General features: G+C 44.8%; 1 protein-coding gene across 1 annotated transcript in view; it reads right to left on the bottom strand.

The window, feature by feature from the left end:
* The window catches only part of tsnare1 (T-SNARE Domain Containing 1), a 96940-nt gene that overhangs the window by 21798 nt on the left and 55606 nt on the right, over positions 1-19536 (bottom strand). Inside the window, exons 9-10 of the mRNA XM_084157245.1 lie at positions 19424-19496; positions 11628-11710 (exon numbers count right to left, since the gene is read on the bottom strand). Coding sequence (XP_084013371.1) covers positions 11628-11710; positions 19424-19496 — 156 coding nt within the window. The remainder of the gene's footprint in view (positions 1-11627; positions 11711-19423; positions 19497-19536) is intronic.

Here is a 19536-nt window from a genome sequence, read left to right as displayed (position 1 = left end):
CTCTATGGGGGTGCAACAGGGTTCAATTCTCGGGCCGACTCTTTTCTCTGTGTATATCAATGATGTCGCTCTTGCTGCTGGTGACTCTCAGATCCACCTCTACGCAGACGACACCATTTTGTATACATCTGGCCCTTCATTGGACACTGTTAACAAACCTCCAAACGAGCTTCAATGCCATTCAACACTCCTTCCGTAGCCTCCAACTGCTCTTAAACACTAGTAAAACTAAATGCATGCTCTTCAATCGAACGCTGCTGGCACCCGCCCACCCGACTAGAATCACCACTCTCGGCGGGTCTGACCTAGAGTATGTGGACAACTACAAATACCTAGATGTCTGGTTAGAGTGTAAACTATCCTTCCAGACTCACATTAAGCATCTCCAATCCAAAGTTAAATCTAGAATTGGCTTCCTATTTCACAACAAAGCCTCCTTCACTCATGCTGCCAAACACGCCCTTGTTAAACTGACTATCCTACCGATCCTTGACTTCAGCGATGTCATTTACAAAATAGCCTCCAACACTCTACTCAGCAAATTGGATGTAGTCTATCACAGTGCCATCCGTTTTGTCACCAAAGCCCCATATACTACCCACCACTGTGACTTGTACGCTCTTGTTGGCTGGTCCTCACTACATATTCGTCGCCAAACCCACTGGCTCCAGGTCATCTATAAACACTGCTAGGCAAATCCCCGCCTTATCTTAGCTCATTGGTCACCATAGCAACAACCACCCGTAGTATGCGCTCCAGCAGGTATATCTCACTGGTCATCCCCAAAGCCAACACCTCCTTTGGCCACCATTCCTTCCAGTTCTCTGCTGCCAATGACTGGAACGAACTGCAAAAATCTCTGAAGCTGGAGACTCTTATCTCCCTCACTAACTTTAAGCATCAGTTGTCAGAGCACCTTACCGATCACTGCACCTGTACACAGCCCATCTGAAATTAGCACACCCAACTACCTCATCCCCATATTGTTATTCATTTTGCTCATTTGCACCCCAGTATCTCTATTTGGACATCATCTCTTGAACATCTATCATTCCAGTGTTAATACTAAATTGTAATAATGTTTGCACTATGGCCTATTTATTGCCTTACCTCCATAACTTGCTACATTTGCACACACTTTATCTATATTTTCTGTTGTATTTTTGACTTTATGTTTTGTTTACTCCATATGTAACTCTGTGTTGTTGTTTTTAATCGCACTGCTTTGCTTTATCTTGGCCAGGTCGCAGTTGTAAATGAGAACTTGTTCTCAACTGGCTTACCTGGTTAAATAAAGGTGAAATAAAAAATTTAATAAAAAATTGCCTTTTCGTTTGCGCTTGTTAGCATATTTAGCTAGCAGCTTCCATGGAAATTCGCTATTACTAGCATTCTGGTAATAGACACCCAACAGGCTTTTGGTGCCCCCTTGTGTAATAAACCGGTAATACCGGGGTGAGAGAAGGATGGTATGACGATATGAAAATCTGGATACCGCCCAACCCTAGTGTGCCCCTGCCCGTTTTCTGCGTTTCTCTGTCTTCTATCAGTCAGGCATAATATAGTCTGCATCTCTCGCTCTCTCCCACCTTCCCTTCCTCCTTCCTTCCTTCCTTCCTTACTCCTTCCTTCCGTCCTTCCCTCCCTGTCTCCAGCAATACGATAACACCAGGATCTCCAAAAACAAACCATCTGAATTAGCATGAAAGCAGAAGTATGTCATATTGCTCACAAGAGGAGATACATTTTCCACAAAGGTGACTGGCAGGTTTCAAACAGAAACTGTGATGTCCTATGATGTAATTATGGTAACCACCAATCAAGTGAGTCATTACCTTTCAATTAATCATTATGCATATTGAGATTGCTACTTCGTAAATCATTACAAACATTACAAATCATTACAAACACATTCCCCATAACCAACTTCATCTAATGGCCAACTGAGACTTTAACGGATGCAACACTAACGGAAGTGTGTCTTAAATGAAGTCTATATTAAAACATTATTCTACATATTATAAAACAGCTACAGTGGGGGGGGAAAAGTATTTAGTCAGCCACCAATTGTGCAAGTTCTCCCACTTAAAAAGATGAGAGAGGCCTGTAATTTTCATCATAGGTACACGTCAACTATGACAGACAAATTGAGAAGAAAAAAATCCAGAAAATCACATTGTAGGATTTTTAATGAATTTATTTGCAAATTATGGTGGAAAATAAGTATTTGGTCACCTACAAACAAGCAAGATTTCTGGCTCTCACAGACCTGTAACCTCTGTCCTCCACTCGTTACCTGTATTAATGGCACCTGTTTGAACTTGTTATCAGTATAAAAGACACCTGTCCACAACCTCAAACAGTCACACTCCAAACTCCACTATGGTCAAGACCAAAGAGCTGTCAAAGGACACCTGAAACAAAATTGTAGACCTGCACCAGGCTGGGAAGACTGAATCTGCAATAGGTAAGCAGCTTGGTTTGAAGAAATCAACTGTGGGAAAAATTATTAGGAAATGGAAGACATACAAGACCACTGATAATCTCCCTCGATCTGGGGCTCCACGCAAGATCTCACCCCGTGGGGTCAAAATGATCACAAGAACGGTGAGCAAAAATCCCAGAACCACACGGGGGGACCTAGTGAATGACCTGCAGAGAGCTGGGACCAAAGTAGCAAAGCCTACCATCAGCAACACACTACGCCGCCAGGGACTCAAATCCTGCAGTGCCAGACGTGTCCCCCTGCTTAAGCCAGTACATGTCCAGGCCCGTCTGAAGTTTGCTAGAGTGCATTTGGATGATCCAGAAGAGGATTGGGAGAATGTCATATGGTCAGATGAAACCAAAATATAACTTTTTGGTAAAAACTCAACTCGTCGTGTTTGGAGGACAAAGAATGCTGAGTTGCATCCAAAGAACACCATACCTACTGTGAAGCATGGGGGTGGAAACATCATGCTTTGGGGCTGTTTTTCTGCAAAGGGACCAGGACGACTGATCCGTGTAAAGGAAAGAATGAATGGGGCCATGTATCGTGAGATTTTGAGTGAAAACCTCCTTCCATCAGCAAGGGCATTGAAGATGAAACGTGGCTGGGTCTTTCAGCATGACAATGATCCCAAACACACCGCCCGGGCAACGAAGGAGTGGCTTCGTAAGAAGCATTTCAAGGTCCTGGAAAGGCCTAGCCAGTCTCCAGATCTCAACCCCATAGAAAATCTTTGGAGGGAGTTGAAAGTCTGTGTTGCCCAGCGACAGCCCCAAAACATCACTGCTCTAGAGGAGATCTGCATGGAGGAATGGGCCAAAATACCAGCAACAGTGTGTGAAAACCTTGTGAAGACTTACAGAACACTTTTGACCTGTGTCATTGCCAACAAAGGGTATATAACAAAGTATTGAGAAACTTTTGTTACTGACCAAATACTTATTTTCCACCATAATTTGCAAATAAATTCATTAAAAATCCTACAATGTGATATTCTGGAGAAAAAAATTCTCATTTTGTCTGTCATAGTTGACGTGTACCTATGATGAACATTACAGGCCTCTCTCATCTTTTTAAGTGGGAGAACTTGCACAATTGGTGGCTGACTAAATACTTTTTTTCCCCACTGTATGTTTCACTAACGACATGGGGGCTGTATAATATAATAGTATCGTTACATAGTAATGAACAATCACAGTTCATCTCGGTCTGTTGGACATGGATGGGGGCTGAGATACAACATCAGTGTTGTAACTTGAGGAGTCTTCATGTGAGAGGAGTAATCTGCCTGAGGCTAATGGATCATAGATTCAATTTATTTTCAGTGTAAAGCCATCTGATATGGTGGGCCACGGACGAAAATGTCATCCCCTTTTAATTGACCATTGGTGCTGATGTTCAACGGTGCATGTGCACCAGCATTAAAGAGCTGTTTGACTGAGTTCATGGAACTGTGCCCTTGCCTTTCTGCCATTTGTATGTCTCTGTGTTAGTCTCCCTCTCTCTTTCTCTCACTCTCTCTCTCTGTATCTCTCCCTCCTCCTCAACAGTCTCTCTCTTTCGCTCTCGTTTCTCTCCTTCAATCTCTTTTCCTCCCTACCACTCTTTATATCTCCCCCTTCACAGTGTCTCTCTCTTCTCCCCTCGCTCTTCCTCTAGACTAGAAACAGCCGTGTGGATTGGCGGAGAGCTAAATTGCTCTGCGTGAGCTTGGTCACGGCTCAGCTCTCCTTGAGATAATGAAATGACAATTAATGGGAAAGCTGTTGCCACTCGCCAATTTGCTCACTCACTCGCTCACTTGTAGAGCAGCATAGGAACAGCATGAAACAGAAAAAAATAAGCCTGCAGGAAGGAGAGCAACTCTCACAAAACTTTTTGGGGAAAGTAATATGGTGTCTATATACTCTAGGAATCCAACAGAACAATCTAAATGGCAACGTAGATCTGTGAACAGTGTCCTGACCCTACACAACTATGGTATTGGCTTTTGGGTAATATTACAGTAATATGGAACTTTGTTTCAAAAGCAGGGCATTTCTTATGGTGTACATGTACAATATTCATACTGTTAGACTTTAAATAAACTACCCATATAAGAGAAACTGTGCAAGTTATTCAGGAAGAGTAACTGTGTAAGTTTTTCAGGTGTTGTTAGATCCATCCAAGAAAATAAATATATAAAAGCACCTTTCTGAATCCCTGACATTGCATGTTGGTAATCTATGTGTGTGTACGGTAGTAGATATGAGAAAGAGGAAAAAGTCAAAGGAAAGCCATTAGAGAGATAAGGATATAGGAAGAGGGGTTGGCTACAATTGACAACAAATCACTAAGTAAGACAGTGATATTCATACCATAGATATAAAATAAAGTACAGTAAACTGAAAAAGTATCATACAGTACATCAGCTCAAATGTGTGTGTGTGTCACATCTCCTACCGTTGCTCCCCTCCGGAGCTCTGATTCGCCGGTCTACTGAGCCACCGGTCTGAGCGCACCACCTTGGCAACACCGGAATGGAAACCCAACGCACCCTAATCACCTCCAGCGCACCTGCACCTCATCATCTCATCACTACCCCTATTTAGCCCTGTACTGTTCTGTAGAATGTTGTGTGAGATTGTTTTGCTTCGTGTCATGTACTCTATCTTTGTTTATTCTCTTTGTCATTGTTTGAGTAAACCTTGACCTTGTTAATTCCTGCGTCTGCGTCCTGCCTCTTCGTATCCTCAGTACTTGTCACAGAATCACACACCAAACGAAAATGGATGCAGCAAGAGTTTCCCAGTGCCTCGACCAGCACCAGCAGCAGCTTGCCCAGTTGAACAGCCATGCAGGAAGTGCTCCAAACTCTGCATAATCTGCCCAGCGCTCCGGTTCTACCTCAGGGAGCGGCGAGTGCCTCCAATCCACCTGTCCCCAGGCTATCACCCACTTCTGTGGGAACCCTCGCCCTACCGGAGCGTTTTGACGGTAAAACTACTAAATGTAGAGGCTTCCTGCTACAGGTTTCACTTTATTTGGCGCGCCAGCCTGGGGCATATCCATCTGACCAAGCCAGGATAGCGCTGGTGATTTCGCTTCTTAAGGGGAAGGCGCTGGATTGGGCCACGGCAGTCTGAGAAGGAGAGGAGGCAGTGGCACTACCCTACCTCACCTTCCTCGCTCGGTTCAGGGCGATGTTTGATCATCCCACGGAGGGAAAGGACGGGGTGAGCGTCTCCTCCATCTACAAGGAGAGGCTTACGGGAGGACATTAAGACGGAACTCGCATGTCGGGACGATGAGATGGACCTTGATACCCTTATCACCACGTCCATCCGTCTTGACAAAATGTTGCGAGAGAGACGGCGTTCCCAACACCTCCCGGAGCTTCGACGCTCACCCCATCTAAGCTATGGAAGCCGCCCTGATTCCGAGTCCTCACCCATGGAGGTGGGCAGCACCCCCTACACCACCACGGCACACCGATCTCCTGGCGGCTCCCTATCTAGGCTGTATGACTCCCGTCGCCGCTCCATGAGTGTGACGTCATCTCCTATCACAAAACCATTGTTTTTAGTTCCCATAACGGTGACTGGTTATTCCTTATCTTCTACTGCAATGATAGATTCCAGATCAGCAGGGAACCTTATAGATAGGGAGCTGGTTTCTGAATGGGGGTTGCCCACCGTGCCACTGCCATCTCCGCTACACGTCACCACATTGGACAATCAACCCCTTGGGTCAGGCACCATTACGCACGTCACTCTCCCCATCACCATCACCATTCCCACACTATCGGAGCACCATGAGGAGCTGTCATTCCACATCGTCACGTCACCCCTTCACCGGATCGTCTTGGGATTGCCCTGGCTCAGACTACACAACCCCACCATCAATTGGATCACCAAGAGGATCACAGCCTGGTCCACCTCATACCGGAAGACCTGCCTGCCGGTGGTTTGTTGTTCCACGTCAGTGGAGAGTCCGGAGTCCGCACTCCAGCCCAACATTCCACGTGAGTACGCAGATCTCTCCGATGTCTTCTCTTCATCTAAGGCTACGTGTCTCCCCCTCACAGGCCCTGGGACTGTGCCATTGACCTGCTGGAGGGACAACACTCCCCGAAGATTCGCATTTACCCCCTTTCCATGGCGGGGACTGAGGCCATGGAGAAGTATGTGGCGGAGAACCTGACACAAGGGTTCATCAGATGCTCTACCTCTCCTGCCTCCGCCAGCTTCTTCTTCGTGGCCAAAAAAGACGGAGGACTAAGACCATGCATTGACTACAGGGGGCTGAACGCAGTCACCACCAAGTACCGGTACCCCCTCACTCTGGTTCCGTCGGCCATCGAGCAGCTACGAGGGGCCCAGTACTTTACCAAGTTAGAACTGAGGAGTGCCTACAACCTGATCTGAATCCGGGAAGGAGACAAGTGGAAGACAGCATTCAGCACTACCTCAGGCCACTATGAATACTGCGTCATGCCCTACGGGCTCGCCAACGCACCATCTGTGTTCCAGTCCTTCGTCAATGACGTGTTCCGGGACATACTGAGTAGACAGGTGGTGGTGTACATCGACGATATCCTGATCTACTCGGCTACATTCGAGGAGCACATCAGGGACGTCCGAGCTGTCCTACTCTTCCTCCGGGAACACAGCCTGTTGGTGAAAGGGGATAAATGTGAATTACACCAACAGGCCATCTCCTTCCTAGGATACAGGATCAGTCCTCGGGGGGTGTTTATGGAAGGAGTGAAGACGGACGCCGTCAGGTCATGGCCAGTTCCCAACACCATCAAGGGCCTACAGAGCTTCCTGGGCTTCGCCAATTTCTACCAACGTTTCATCAGGTCCTTCAGCTCCATATCCGCCCCGCTCACCTCTCTCCTTAAGGGTGGGCCTCAGAAGCTGACCTGGAACACTGAGGCTGACGATGCCTTCAAGAGGCTGAAGGAGAGGTTCACCACAGCGGCCATCCTAAAACACCCAGATCCCTCTCGTCCTTTCATCCTGGATGTGGACGCATCGGAGGAGGGCGTGGGTGCGGTCCTCTCCCAGCGGCACGGTAAGCCAGAGAAAATGTATCCCTGTTCCTTTTTCTCAAAGGGGGGGGGGACTGTCACGTCTCCTCCCGTTGCTCCCCTCCGGTGAATCATCATGGCTCAGTAGACCGGCGAATCATCAACATTCGTCGGTCTACTGAGCCACCGGTCTGAGCGCACCACCTTGGAAACACCGGAATGGAAACCCAACACACCCTAATCACCTCCAGCGCACCTGTACCTCGTCATCTCATCACTACCCCTATCTAGCCCTGTAGGATGTTGTGTGTGATTGTTTTGCTTTGTGTCATGTACTCTATCTTTGTTTATTCTCTTTGTCATTGTTTGAGTAAACCTTGACCTTGTTAATTCCTGCGTCTGCGTCCTGCCTCTTCGTATCCTCAGTACTCGTCACAGTGTGTTTATGCATGTGTGTCTGTGTGTATGTGCTTCAATCTATAGTTAGAGGACTCCTGCTATCGCCAGGAGTAATATTTATAAAAAAATTATTCATCTGTTATTGTCTAGTACTGTCTTTTTGATAGCTAGGGGCATCTACTTTAAGTGCTGTATGCCTTCCCAGTAGCCTACTTGGTGTGTGAACTGCTGACTGCTCATACCTTGCAGCTGATTGTTGACACATCAACAGGATTAAGGGGCAGGGCAATTAGTGATTGTTGCTGTTTTGTAATCAGCGGCTGTATTAGAGGGGGAGTGGTTTCTCCTCTCCTAGGCAATATGCAATTAGTACTGGGAGGTGTGCTCTTTTCCCCTCTGCTAGGCAATTAGCAATTGTTGTTAGTACTTCAGCCTCCCCTGTTTTTTTTAGCGGCAGCTGTGTCAGCGGTGGTCGTGTCAGCGGCGGTCTCGTCACTGAAACAAAGACGGTTCTGCAGAGTTGTTCTGAGGAGTTGTTTGATGAAGGAAAGAGGAAGAATACACACCACTCTCTTACTTGAGTACCTTACCTAGTTATTTTCAGATTATCTCATTTTGCTCTTTTGTAGCTTTGTCAACCTGTTCGCTCCTCTCACTGTAGGTTTTACAGACGCTCCCCACCCCTTTAGTGTAACCTACGCGCACAACCCATGTGGAAATCCTGGTCTCCAGCAGCATTTGGAACTTCCGTCAGAAATGCTGAGTTCCCCTCAGCCTATGCTGGACCTGACGGAGACATGGATCACCCCAGAGAACACTGCTACTCCAGCTGCTCTCTCTTCATCTGACTATGTGTTCTCTCATAGCCCGAGAGCATCTGGTCGTCACGGTGGTGGCACAGAGCTACTCATTTCTTCTAGGTGGAGATTTTCTATTTCCTCCCTCACTCACCTGTCCATCTCCTCATTTGAATTCCATGCTGTCACTGTCACCTGTCCACTCAAGCTTAACATTGTTGTCATCTATCGCACACCAGGTGCCCTTAGAGAGTTCCTCAATGAGCTTGACATCTTGATAAGTAAAGTTCCTGATGGTGGCTCACCACTCAGTGTACTGAGCGACTTCAACCTCCTGGCGTTCGATTAATTTCTTTCCACTCCTTTCCTCCTTTTGACCTCACTCTTTCCCAGTCCCCTCCCACTCACAAGGCAGGCAATGTGCTTGACCTCATCTTTACTAGATGCTGTTCGCCTACTAATCTCACTGCAACCCACCTCCAGGTCTCTGATCACTACTTTGTTTCCTTTTCTGTGTCCCTTTCTTCCAACCCTAACCACTAAGCCCCTACCCAGAAGGTCATGTGCGGTCGCAATCTTCGCTCTGTCTCCCTCTACTCTCTCCTCTTCTATCCTATCATCTCTCCCTTCTGCTAAATCCTTCTCCGTCCTGTCTCCTGATTCTGCCTCTACGACCCTACTCTCCTCGCTTTCCACATCCTATGACTCTCACTGTCCCCTTTCCTCCCTGCCAGCTCGGCCCTCCCCTCCTGCTCCCTGGCTGAATGACTGCGAGCTTACAGAACAGGGCTGCGGGCATCTGAGCAAAAATGGAAGAAAACTAAACTTCCGGAGAACGTTTCATCCTTTCACTCCCTCCTCTATACCTTCCTCTGTATCCGCTGCTAAAGCCACTTTCTATCACTCTCAATTTCAAGCTTCTGCCTCTACCCCTAGGAAATTATTTTCAACCTTCTCCTCCCACCTTAATCCTCCACTCCCCTCCCCCTCCGCAAACGACTTTGTCAACCACTTTGAAAAGAAGGTTGATGACATCCGCTCCATATTCACTCAGTCCATTTAGTCCACTTGTCCCACTCACACAGAGACTACCCTACACCTTGACCTCTTTCTCCAGATGAAATACTGCCCGCTCAACCCCATTCCCTCCACCCTTCTCAAGATCCTCTCTGGAGACCTTCTCCCATTCCTCACTTCCCTCATAAACTCATTCCAGACCACCTTTGACTTCAATATGGCCAGAGTCGCTCCCCTTCTCAGGAAACCAACACTCGACCCCTCTGACGTCAAACTACAGACCGGTATCCCTTATTTATTTTATTTCCAAAACACTTGAGCGTGCTGTCTCTGACCAACTCTCTCTTGCTCTCTCAGAACAATCTTCTTGACCCTAACCAGTCAGGCTTCAAGACGGGTCAATCAGACTGCTCTCCTATGTGTCATAGAGGCTATCCACACAGCCAAAGCTGACTCTCTCCTCTGTTCTCATCCTCCTAGATCTATACGCTGCCTTCGAGACGATGAACCATCATATCCTCCTCTCCACCCTCTCAGGGCTGGGAATTTCAGGCTTTGCACACTCTTGGATTGCATGCTACCTGGCAGGCCGCTCCTACCAATTGGCGTGGAGAGGATCTGTGTCTGCACAATGTGCTCTCACTACTGGTGTCCCCCAGGGCTCAGTTCTACTATATCCGTAGAGTACGACCCTACGTCACACAGGCAGTGGCGCAGGTTCTAAACCCGGCACTTGTCATCTCCCATCTGGACTATTGCAACTTGCTGCTGGTTGGACTCCCCGCTTGTGCCATAAAACCCCTGCAACTTATCCAGAACGCAGCAGCCTGCCTGGTGTTCAACCTTCCCAAATTCTCCCATGTACCCCCATACTAGCACTGACTTTGCTGATAGCTACTTTATTGAGGAAAAATGCACTTACTATGACTGCAATATGTGGTTGCCCCACCTAGCTATCTTAAGATGAATGCACTGACTGTAAGTCACTAAATGACGTGTGTGTGTGTGTTTGCAGACAGAGTATCAGGGTCATAAACCCTCACTCTGTTTGGGTGTTGTGAAGCTATCTACTACCAGTAACAAAAAAGGTGACCTTTTTATTAACCCAAAGACACTTTTGTCAATATATTATTTAGGATAGCCAGAGGGCTACACACTACAGGCGTATGCTACAAACACTGACTTCTTAGCCCTCCTGTGATATAATTCAAGCAAGGATGACGGGGGGGTTGGGGGGAGTATGACATAAAATTGCTAGTCAATATACACAAGGAAAATGAACAAAAAATTAACCTTGGGCATTTTGTGAACGTGCTACCAAATGGAAATGAGAGTCACTCAAAAGAAATCAGAAAGAAATCATAATCTACCGTCTGATGCACATTCATGTATTTCCGTTCTTAGTCAATTCATTTGTATGATGAAATTGAAACCTTATAATCATTATCTTGGTGGAAGAAACAGTTGTTTATGGAATTGGAGTTCAGTGTTGTATATCTGTTTAATTTTCCTATAATACTCCAGGCTATCGTTTTACTGTTTCTATCAGTCCAATTAATTTAGCTAAGGCAAAAGCTGATAAAATATGAGATGAATATTTTATCTTTATTGTTATTTCCACAGCATCATAATGAACGCAATAAATTAGTAATGAAATAGCAAACCCTGTTATTTGAAATCATGTTTGTCTTACTGATCCTGTAAAAAGATGTGTCAGCATGACACCTGAAAATCTCTATTAAAATGTTATGTCAACACCAGCAATACACAGATATGGCAATATACAGGAACTGCACTTAGTTGTCATAAACGCCTGCCCGCACACCCGCCTGCAAGTACACACACATATGCACACACCCACACGCACACATCACTGAACCTGGACAATGAAAATAGGACACTACTGCACCTGGTGATGGCTGGCCTTTGCTAGCTCCTGATTGGCTGACTCCACGTTGGATGTGGTGGTCTGAATGTAGTCCTCAATGCTATCTGAAGAGACATGAAAGGATGGTAAATATAATGATTATACTTCATAGCAACAGTACAACATGTCCTCCAGGTTAGGACCTTTTCTTACCAGGTTGAAGCACACTGGGTACTCTCTCATTCTACAGTGGTAGTGGTAATAGAAGAACCATACAGGTACGAATTGCTCTCAACCTTTTTCTTTCCCGAGTCCGTACGGAGTTGCAGCGATCGGACAAGACTGTAACTACCAATTGGATATCATGAAATTGGGGAGATAAAGGGGTAAAAAAATAAATAATAATAATCACAATGCAGCTGCGCTGCTGCCAGCATTGCACCATTACTATACTTCAATTCCACCTCGCAAAGTTTGCATTTCCTGCTCATTTAACTTCTCAAAGTATTGCCATACAGGACTTCGTTGCTGTCACTTGCCTTTCTCTGCCTTTTCTTCAACTGTTAACGACAATGACGTAGTGGTGGAGAGTCGACTCAAAAATAATTGATTGCTCCTTGCCCTGCGACGGTGTCGACTCCCGGTGTCGACTCCCATTTCTGAGTGTCAAAATTAGATTCCGCAAGGAATCGACTCCTAAGATCCTGTATTTTTGGAATGGAGGAGACTGATTAGTTGCCGTACTTCCGAGAACACAAACACTTGCATCTTTCATAGCGAGATAGCGAGGGATGGAGAGAGAGGGGAGGGGCAGAGTATAGGCAGGTCGGCCACCAGGCAGATAGAGTCAGAACCGTGCACTAGGCCTATCTATTGGCAATCAAAAGCTGTATCTCGCAACGGAATGCTGTATCTCGCAATTTCTTGGCTTGCAAGAATAAATAGGCTAGGATATTGAGATGAGCGAGATGCAACACATCGCTCTCACACAGTCACACACTGTATCTGCGCATGTGCACGGGTTCACTTAACGCTGTTCACAGCATGGTAGCCAGTGCACCAAAACAGCAGAGAAGTTGAGCCTCGCACTTCAACGCTCTTAGTTGTTACGGAAATTGACCCACTATGCTGTTTACTTTCTGCATCTACGGTTAGGGATATTTCTTAACGTTAAGGATCACAATTTCATTTAAACGTTCACACCCCTACACCATAGCATACAGTAGTTGTGTTGTAGTGTTATGTGAGCAATGTGGAAACATCAATAAGCCCTCATAATATCTCATCGCTCCGATTGAGCTGCTCGTATGAGTGCACTCTCCATGGTCCTGAACCTTCAAAATCTTAGAACAACGCACAACTGTGTTCATAGATAGACCAACTTAGTTGTATATCTCCCATTTACATAATCACTCACACTAGATCATTAATAAACTGAAAAAGGATGCACACACAATCTCCGTCACTGCACTGTAAATAGCATCACGTTTGATCGATGATGCAATATATCGAGTTTTCTTTGAGTGACTCTTTTGATGATGCACAACATCCTAATTTCATTTCTATGTTTAATTACTTCCTCATTGGCTGTCACCATTGCGATGGCTTGAGAATAAACTGAGAACGGAGCTTTCAAAAGTCATACTCCATCATACACCGTCATACATTTAATTTTCTAAACATTACAGAAGTCAACCAATTATTAGTCTTTCAATAATCCAAATGACTTGTCTTATTCCAATGCACACCATAGTAACTATAGTTATTGTAGCCAGAGAGAACTAATTCAAACCTAAATCCAATTCTTTTCCAAATTAAAAACAAATGTTTGGTTCACCGCCCATCAATGCAGTGCCGAACCTCAAGCATGCAGGACCCAAATTCAGTTACATATATATACAGTGGCGAGAACAAGTATTTGATACACTGCCGATTTTGCAGGTTTTCCTACTTACAAAGCATGTAGAGGTCTGTAATTTTTATCATAGGTACACTTCAACTGTGAGCGACGGAATCTAAAACAAAAATCCAGAAAATCACATTGTATTATTTTTAAGTAATTAATTTGCATTTTATTGCATGACATAAGTATTTGATACATCAGGAAAGCAGAACTTAATATTTGGTACAGAAACCTTTGTTTGCAATTACAGAGATCATATGTTTCCTGTAGGTCTTGACCAGGTTTGCACACACTGCAGCAGGGATTTTGGCCCACTTCTCCATACAGACCTTCTCCAGATCCTTCAGGTTTCGGGGCTGTCGCTGGGCAATACGGACTTTCAGCTCCCTCCAAAGATTTTCTATTGGGTTCAGGTCTGGAGACTGGCTAGGCCACTCCAGGACCTTGAGATGCTTCTTACGGAGCCACTCCTTAGTTGCCCTGGCTGTGTGTTTCGGGTCATTGTCATGCTGGAAGACCCAGCCACGACCCATCTTCAATGCTCTTACTGAGGGAAGGAGGTTGTTGGCCAAGATCTCGCGATACATGGCCCCATCCATCCTCCCCTCAATACGGTGCAGTCGTCCTGTCCCCTTTGCAGAAAAGCATCCCCAAAGAATGATGTTTCCACCTCCATGCTTCACGGTTGGGATGGTGTTCTTGGGGTTGTACTCATCCTTCTTCTTCCTCCAAACACGGCGAGTGGAGTTTAGACCAAAAAGCTCAATTTTTGTCTCATCAGACCACATGACCTTCTCCCATTCCTCCTCTGGATCATCCAGATGGTCATTGGCAAACTTCAGACGGGCCTGGACATGCACTGGCTTGAGCAGGGGGACCTTGCGTGAGCTGCAGGATTTTAATCCATGACGGCGTAGTGTGTTACTAATGGTTTTCTTTGAGACTGTGGTCCCAGCTCTCTTCAGGTCATTGACCAGGTCCTGCCGTGTAGTTCTGGGCTGATCCCTCACCTTCCTCATGATCATTGATGCCCCACGAGGTGAGATCTTGCATGGAACCCCAGACCGAGGGTGATTGACTGTCATCTTGAACTTCTTCCATTTTCTAATAATTGCGCCAACAGTTGTTGCCTTCTCACCAAGCTGCTTGCCTATTGTCCTGTAGCCCATCCCAGCCTTGTGCAGGTCTACAATTTTATCCCTGATGTCCTTACACAGCTCTCTGGTCTTGGCCATTGTGGAGAGGTTGGAGTCTGTTTGATTGAGTGTGTGGACAGGTGTCTTTTATACAGGTAACGAGTTCAAACCGGTGCAGTTAATAAAGGTAATGAGTGGAGAACAGGAGGGCTTCTTAAAGAAAAACTAACAGGTCTGTGAGAGCCGGAATTCTTACTGGTTGGTAGGTGATCAAATACTTATGTCATGCAATAAAATGCAAATTAATTACTTAAAAATCATTTAATGTGATTTTCTGGATTTTTGTTTTAGATTCCGTCTCTCACAGTTGAAGTGTACCTATGATAACAATTACAGACCTCTACATGCTTTGTAAGTAGGAAAACCTGCAAAATCGGCAGTGTATCAAATACTTGTTCTCCCCACTGTATATATATATATATATAAATATATATATATATATATATATCACTCTCACTCAGGTCACTCAGGTCACTGTGTGTTTTTCTGTTTATGAGTATTGTGCTTGGTCAGCAGGATGGTGTGACTGAGACACATCTGAGGGGGAGTGAAAAGAATAGATCCAAAATGTCCAATAGCAGGGGATGGAATCGAGAGAGCAGCAGACCGGACAACCATGACCGCTGACGTGAAGCTTGTAACATGTTGGCAGTGCAAGATATTATTGGGTTCTGTATGGCTGACTGTGAATAGATATGAGTGTGTTTGTGTTTGTGAGAGAGAGAGAGAGAGAGAGAGAGAGAGAGAGAGAGAGAGAGAGAGAGAGAGAGAGAGAGAGAGAGAGAGAGAGAGAGAGAGAGAGAGAGAGAGAGAGAGAGAGAGAGAGAGAGCGAGAGAGAGAGAGAGAGAGAGTCACCATGGCCATTATAGCTTGTGTACATCTCTTTGCATGTCAATCACATCAAATGAGTTTGGAGGAAATGAAATATAGATGCATTTCACATGTGCTCTATCAATCAATATGTGAATATTGGACACACAGATACAGATGGTGAGTCTTAATCTGATTTCCCTGTTGCAGGAGTAATGTATTGGAGTTTTAAAGTTTGTAATTTCCACTTTGAGATTTCCCATAAAAATATAAATAAATCAATTAATTATAATCGCCATAATAATTCACATTTCCTCTTGCTATAGGATTATTTTCCTGCTGTAGCAAACTGACTCAAATTAATATCCTATATCTGTAGGACATGGCTTGATTAATTGCGCAAAGAATCATAACGCAGATAGTATGCTAATACAAAGCCAATTGAGCCACCTCTGAGACAATAATATGCCAAGAAAACACACACACACACACACACACACACACACACACCACAAGCCTTTACTTCCCTCACACCATGCTCCACTAATTCTGTCTTTGATATGCAAGATATTTCTAGGGAGAAAAACATCTTATCAACAGGGAAAAGCATAAGCTGTCAAACATGGCTACAATTAATTTTCACCACATTCTCAATGTATTTGGGTATTATAAGGACATGTAAGTAAATGTCACTAAATCAACACATAATAACCTCTTATCTGAAAACCACTGTATTCCGCTGGTTCTTCCCAAAAACCACAAGACTGGAAACATGCTGTACTCTAACCACAATGACACTAACACGCAATACTTAGACAGTAAAATAAATGAGTAAACCACTTTAGCTCTGATTGACCCAAGTTCACTCGTCTAGCCTCTCTATCTCTGTCTCTCTCTCTGTCTCTCTGTCTCTCTGTCTCTTTTGTTGTTGTTGATTGTATCAGTCCTGGCACAGCGTGACCTGTGGCTTTGTCGAGTGTGTCACCACATGGAAGCAGAGGCTTTGTCACAGAGAAGCTACTGTCATCTCCACGCCCTCTAAAAAGCACTAATCCAAACTTCCTGGGTTTGTTGATTTCTCAATTTGCCCCTCTACAGCCCCCCTGCTCCTCTGGACACCTCCATACACCCCAGCCCACATGCTCCTCTGGACACCTCCATACATCCCAGCCCCCATGCTCCTCTGGACACCTCCATACATCCCAGCCCCCATGCTCCTCTGGACACCTCCATACACCCCAGCCCCCCTGCTCCTCTGGACACCTCCATACACCCCAGCCCCCCTGCTCCTCTGGACACCTCCATACATCCCAGCCCCCATGCTCCTCTGGACACCTCCATACACCCCAGCCCCCCTGCTCCTCTGGACACCTCCATACACCCCAGCCCCCCTACTCCCCTAAATCCCCATCAGCTTATTCAGACAGTTTTTATTACACACATTAAAAAAAATATCTCACCATGTGCACTGCAGCTATAGAAAAGCAAAAAGGCAATTTACCTGATTCTATTTCAAGGTTGGATGGGAGAGAGACACATTATGTCTGTGGTCCATAATGGATGTGAAAAAGACTACAGCAGTAGAGTAGTACAGCTCTCAGGTACTTGGACATAGCACCTTCACTCTGTACACTGGTGAGCTGAACACCCTCTCACAGTTACCACCTCCACCATCTCTTAAAGCCATCATGTTCATCCATACACACTTTAGCACTTTCCCACCACACCAATTTTCCACTTCCCTCTACAACGCTCAATGTATCCACAGTCTCAATGTATCCACAGTCTCAATGTATCAACAGTCTTAATGTATCCACAGTCTCAATGTATTCACAGTCTCAATGTATCAACAGTCTTAATGTATCAACAGTCTTAATGTATCAACAGTCTCAATGTATCCACAGTTTCAATGTATCCACAGTCTCAATGTATCCACAGTCTCAATGTATCCACAGTCTCAATGTATCAACAGTCTTAATGTATCCACAGTCTCAATGTATCAACAGTCTTAATGTATCAACAGTCTTAATGTATCAACAGTCTTAATGTATCAACAGTCTTAATGTATCCACAGTCTTAATGTATCCACAGTCTCAATGTATCCACAGTCTCAATGTATCAACAGTCTTAATGTATCCACAGTCTCAATGTATAAACAGTCTCAATGTATCCACAGTTTCAATGTATCAACAGTCTTAATGTATCCACAGTCTCAATGTATCAACAGTCTTAATGTATCAACAGTCTCAACCTATCAACAGTCTCAATGTATCAACAGTCTCAATGTATACACAGTCGCAATGTATACACAGTCGCAATGTATCCACAGTCTCAATGTATCCACAGTCTCAATGTATCCACAGTCTCAATGTATCCAGAGTCTCAATGTATCCACAGTCTCAATGTATCAAGTCTCAATGTATCAACAGTCTTAATATATCCACAGTCTCAATGTATCCACAATCTCAATGTATCCACAATCTCAATGTATCCACAGTCTCAATGTATCCACAATGTATAACCTCATAATCATACTCAAATATATCCTCCCTATATCCTCAGATGAACTCGCCACTATTTATTTCCTCTTATTTTCCCTGTGCACCGCATGTGAGAGAAACGAGGAGGGACACTGAAGTTGAAAGGAGAGATTTCCTCCTGCTTGTTCACCTCAGAAAACCCTATCTCTAAAGGCCAAACAACAAACAAGTCTTATTTATGCCCTAACTCACGGAGTCAGCGCCATCCAGAACTTCTCTAGGAAACAAAAGGGCCATTTGTTTAAATATTCTCTTCCATAAGGCTGAACATTATTCACTCTTCTAAATGTTAAGTACCCTAATTATGGACAGAATCCGGGATAGATTGTGCATTGCTCTCCAGTTCCTCTTTGTTTCTCTCTCATTGCCTGTTGCCTGTTCTCTTGTAGCATTCAGTCTGTGAGAGTTGGAAACTTGGCATGAGTCTAAAGTATAATTCCAATAAAATAAAATTGTATTTGTCACACGCGCTGAATACAACAAGTGTAGACTTTACTGTGAAATGCTTACTTACGAGCCCTTTCCTAACAATACAGTTAAAAAGTAAGAAAATGTGAAAATAGATAAAAGAAAAGGTGATCATACTCTGGATTGATTAAAGCAGCCAGACACAGGGCCACTCTACCACACAATGAACCAATTAGAATAGAAGTAGAATCCTTTTACTTCATTTATGAGATCTCAACCTCACACACATATGTCACAGACAAAGGTACACACACACACACCATAGACACATGTACAGCAAAATTTGGTTTGGAACACACACTGATATGAACAAGTATGATCAGTCATGCTGCTCCGTTTATGCGTCCCTTGTTCATCTTTCTCTCTCTTCCAACCAGTCTGCTGCAGTATCTGTACATCTCCCCTCTCCTGTCCTCCTTTCTCTTGTTTTTCTCTTTCCCTGACTAGTGTTCCATATCAACCCTCCTGTCTCTAGTTCATCTCTCTGCAGGGTGATGGTGGTGTTGTTGTTCTGTCTGTCCTGTATCTCTCTGTCTGTCTGTGCATTGAACCACACTCTCCCTCTCTCTGCCAAGTCTAGATCAGCGCTGGGTTGCGGGACTTGTTTATCAATAACAGAAGACTGGGACATGCTGTTATTGTAACCCACCTGTCTCTCAAGCAAACATTTATTATGTGTTAAGGTTCAAAAGATGGTTTGATCGATGGGAGTCCTAAGGTGATTAATTAAGTCTGCTATGTCATGATGAAAGAGATGCTGGAAAGTTGGTCAACATATCAAAGGGATTACAAAGACACAGAGATGAAAAGACAGACAGAGTAATATGTAGATATGGATGACTGCACACAGGAGCACAGGCAATCATAAATACACACACGCGTACACACAAACACACACACACACACACGTGATGTCTCACCTATGGCATCTCCCTGCTCGTGCACCATACTGGCCAGATCGCGCATGATTTGGCTGACATCCAGCATGTCCCTCTGTAAAGGAAACAGACAACGAAGGGTTAAATAAATACAT

The sequence above is a fragment of the Coregonus lavaretus genome, assembly GCF_964263955.1.
Source record: "Coregonus lavaretus genome assembly, chromosome: 3".
NCBI classification, from domain to species: Eukaryota; Metazoa; Chordata; class Actinopteri; order Salmoniformes; family Salmonidae; genus Coregonus; species Coregonus lavaretus.
Note: the sequence above shows the minus strand (reverse complement) of the source record. Positions and strands in the feature narration are given on the sequence as shown.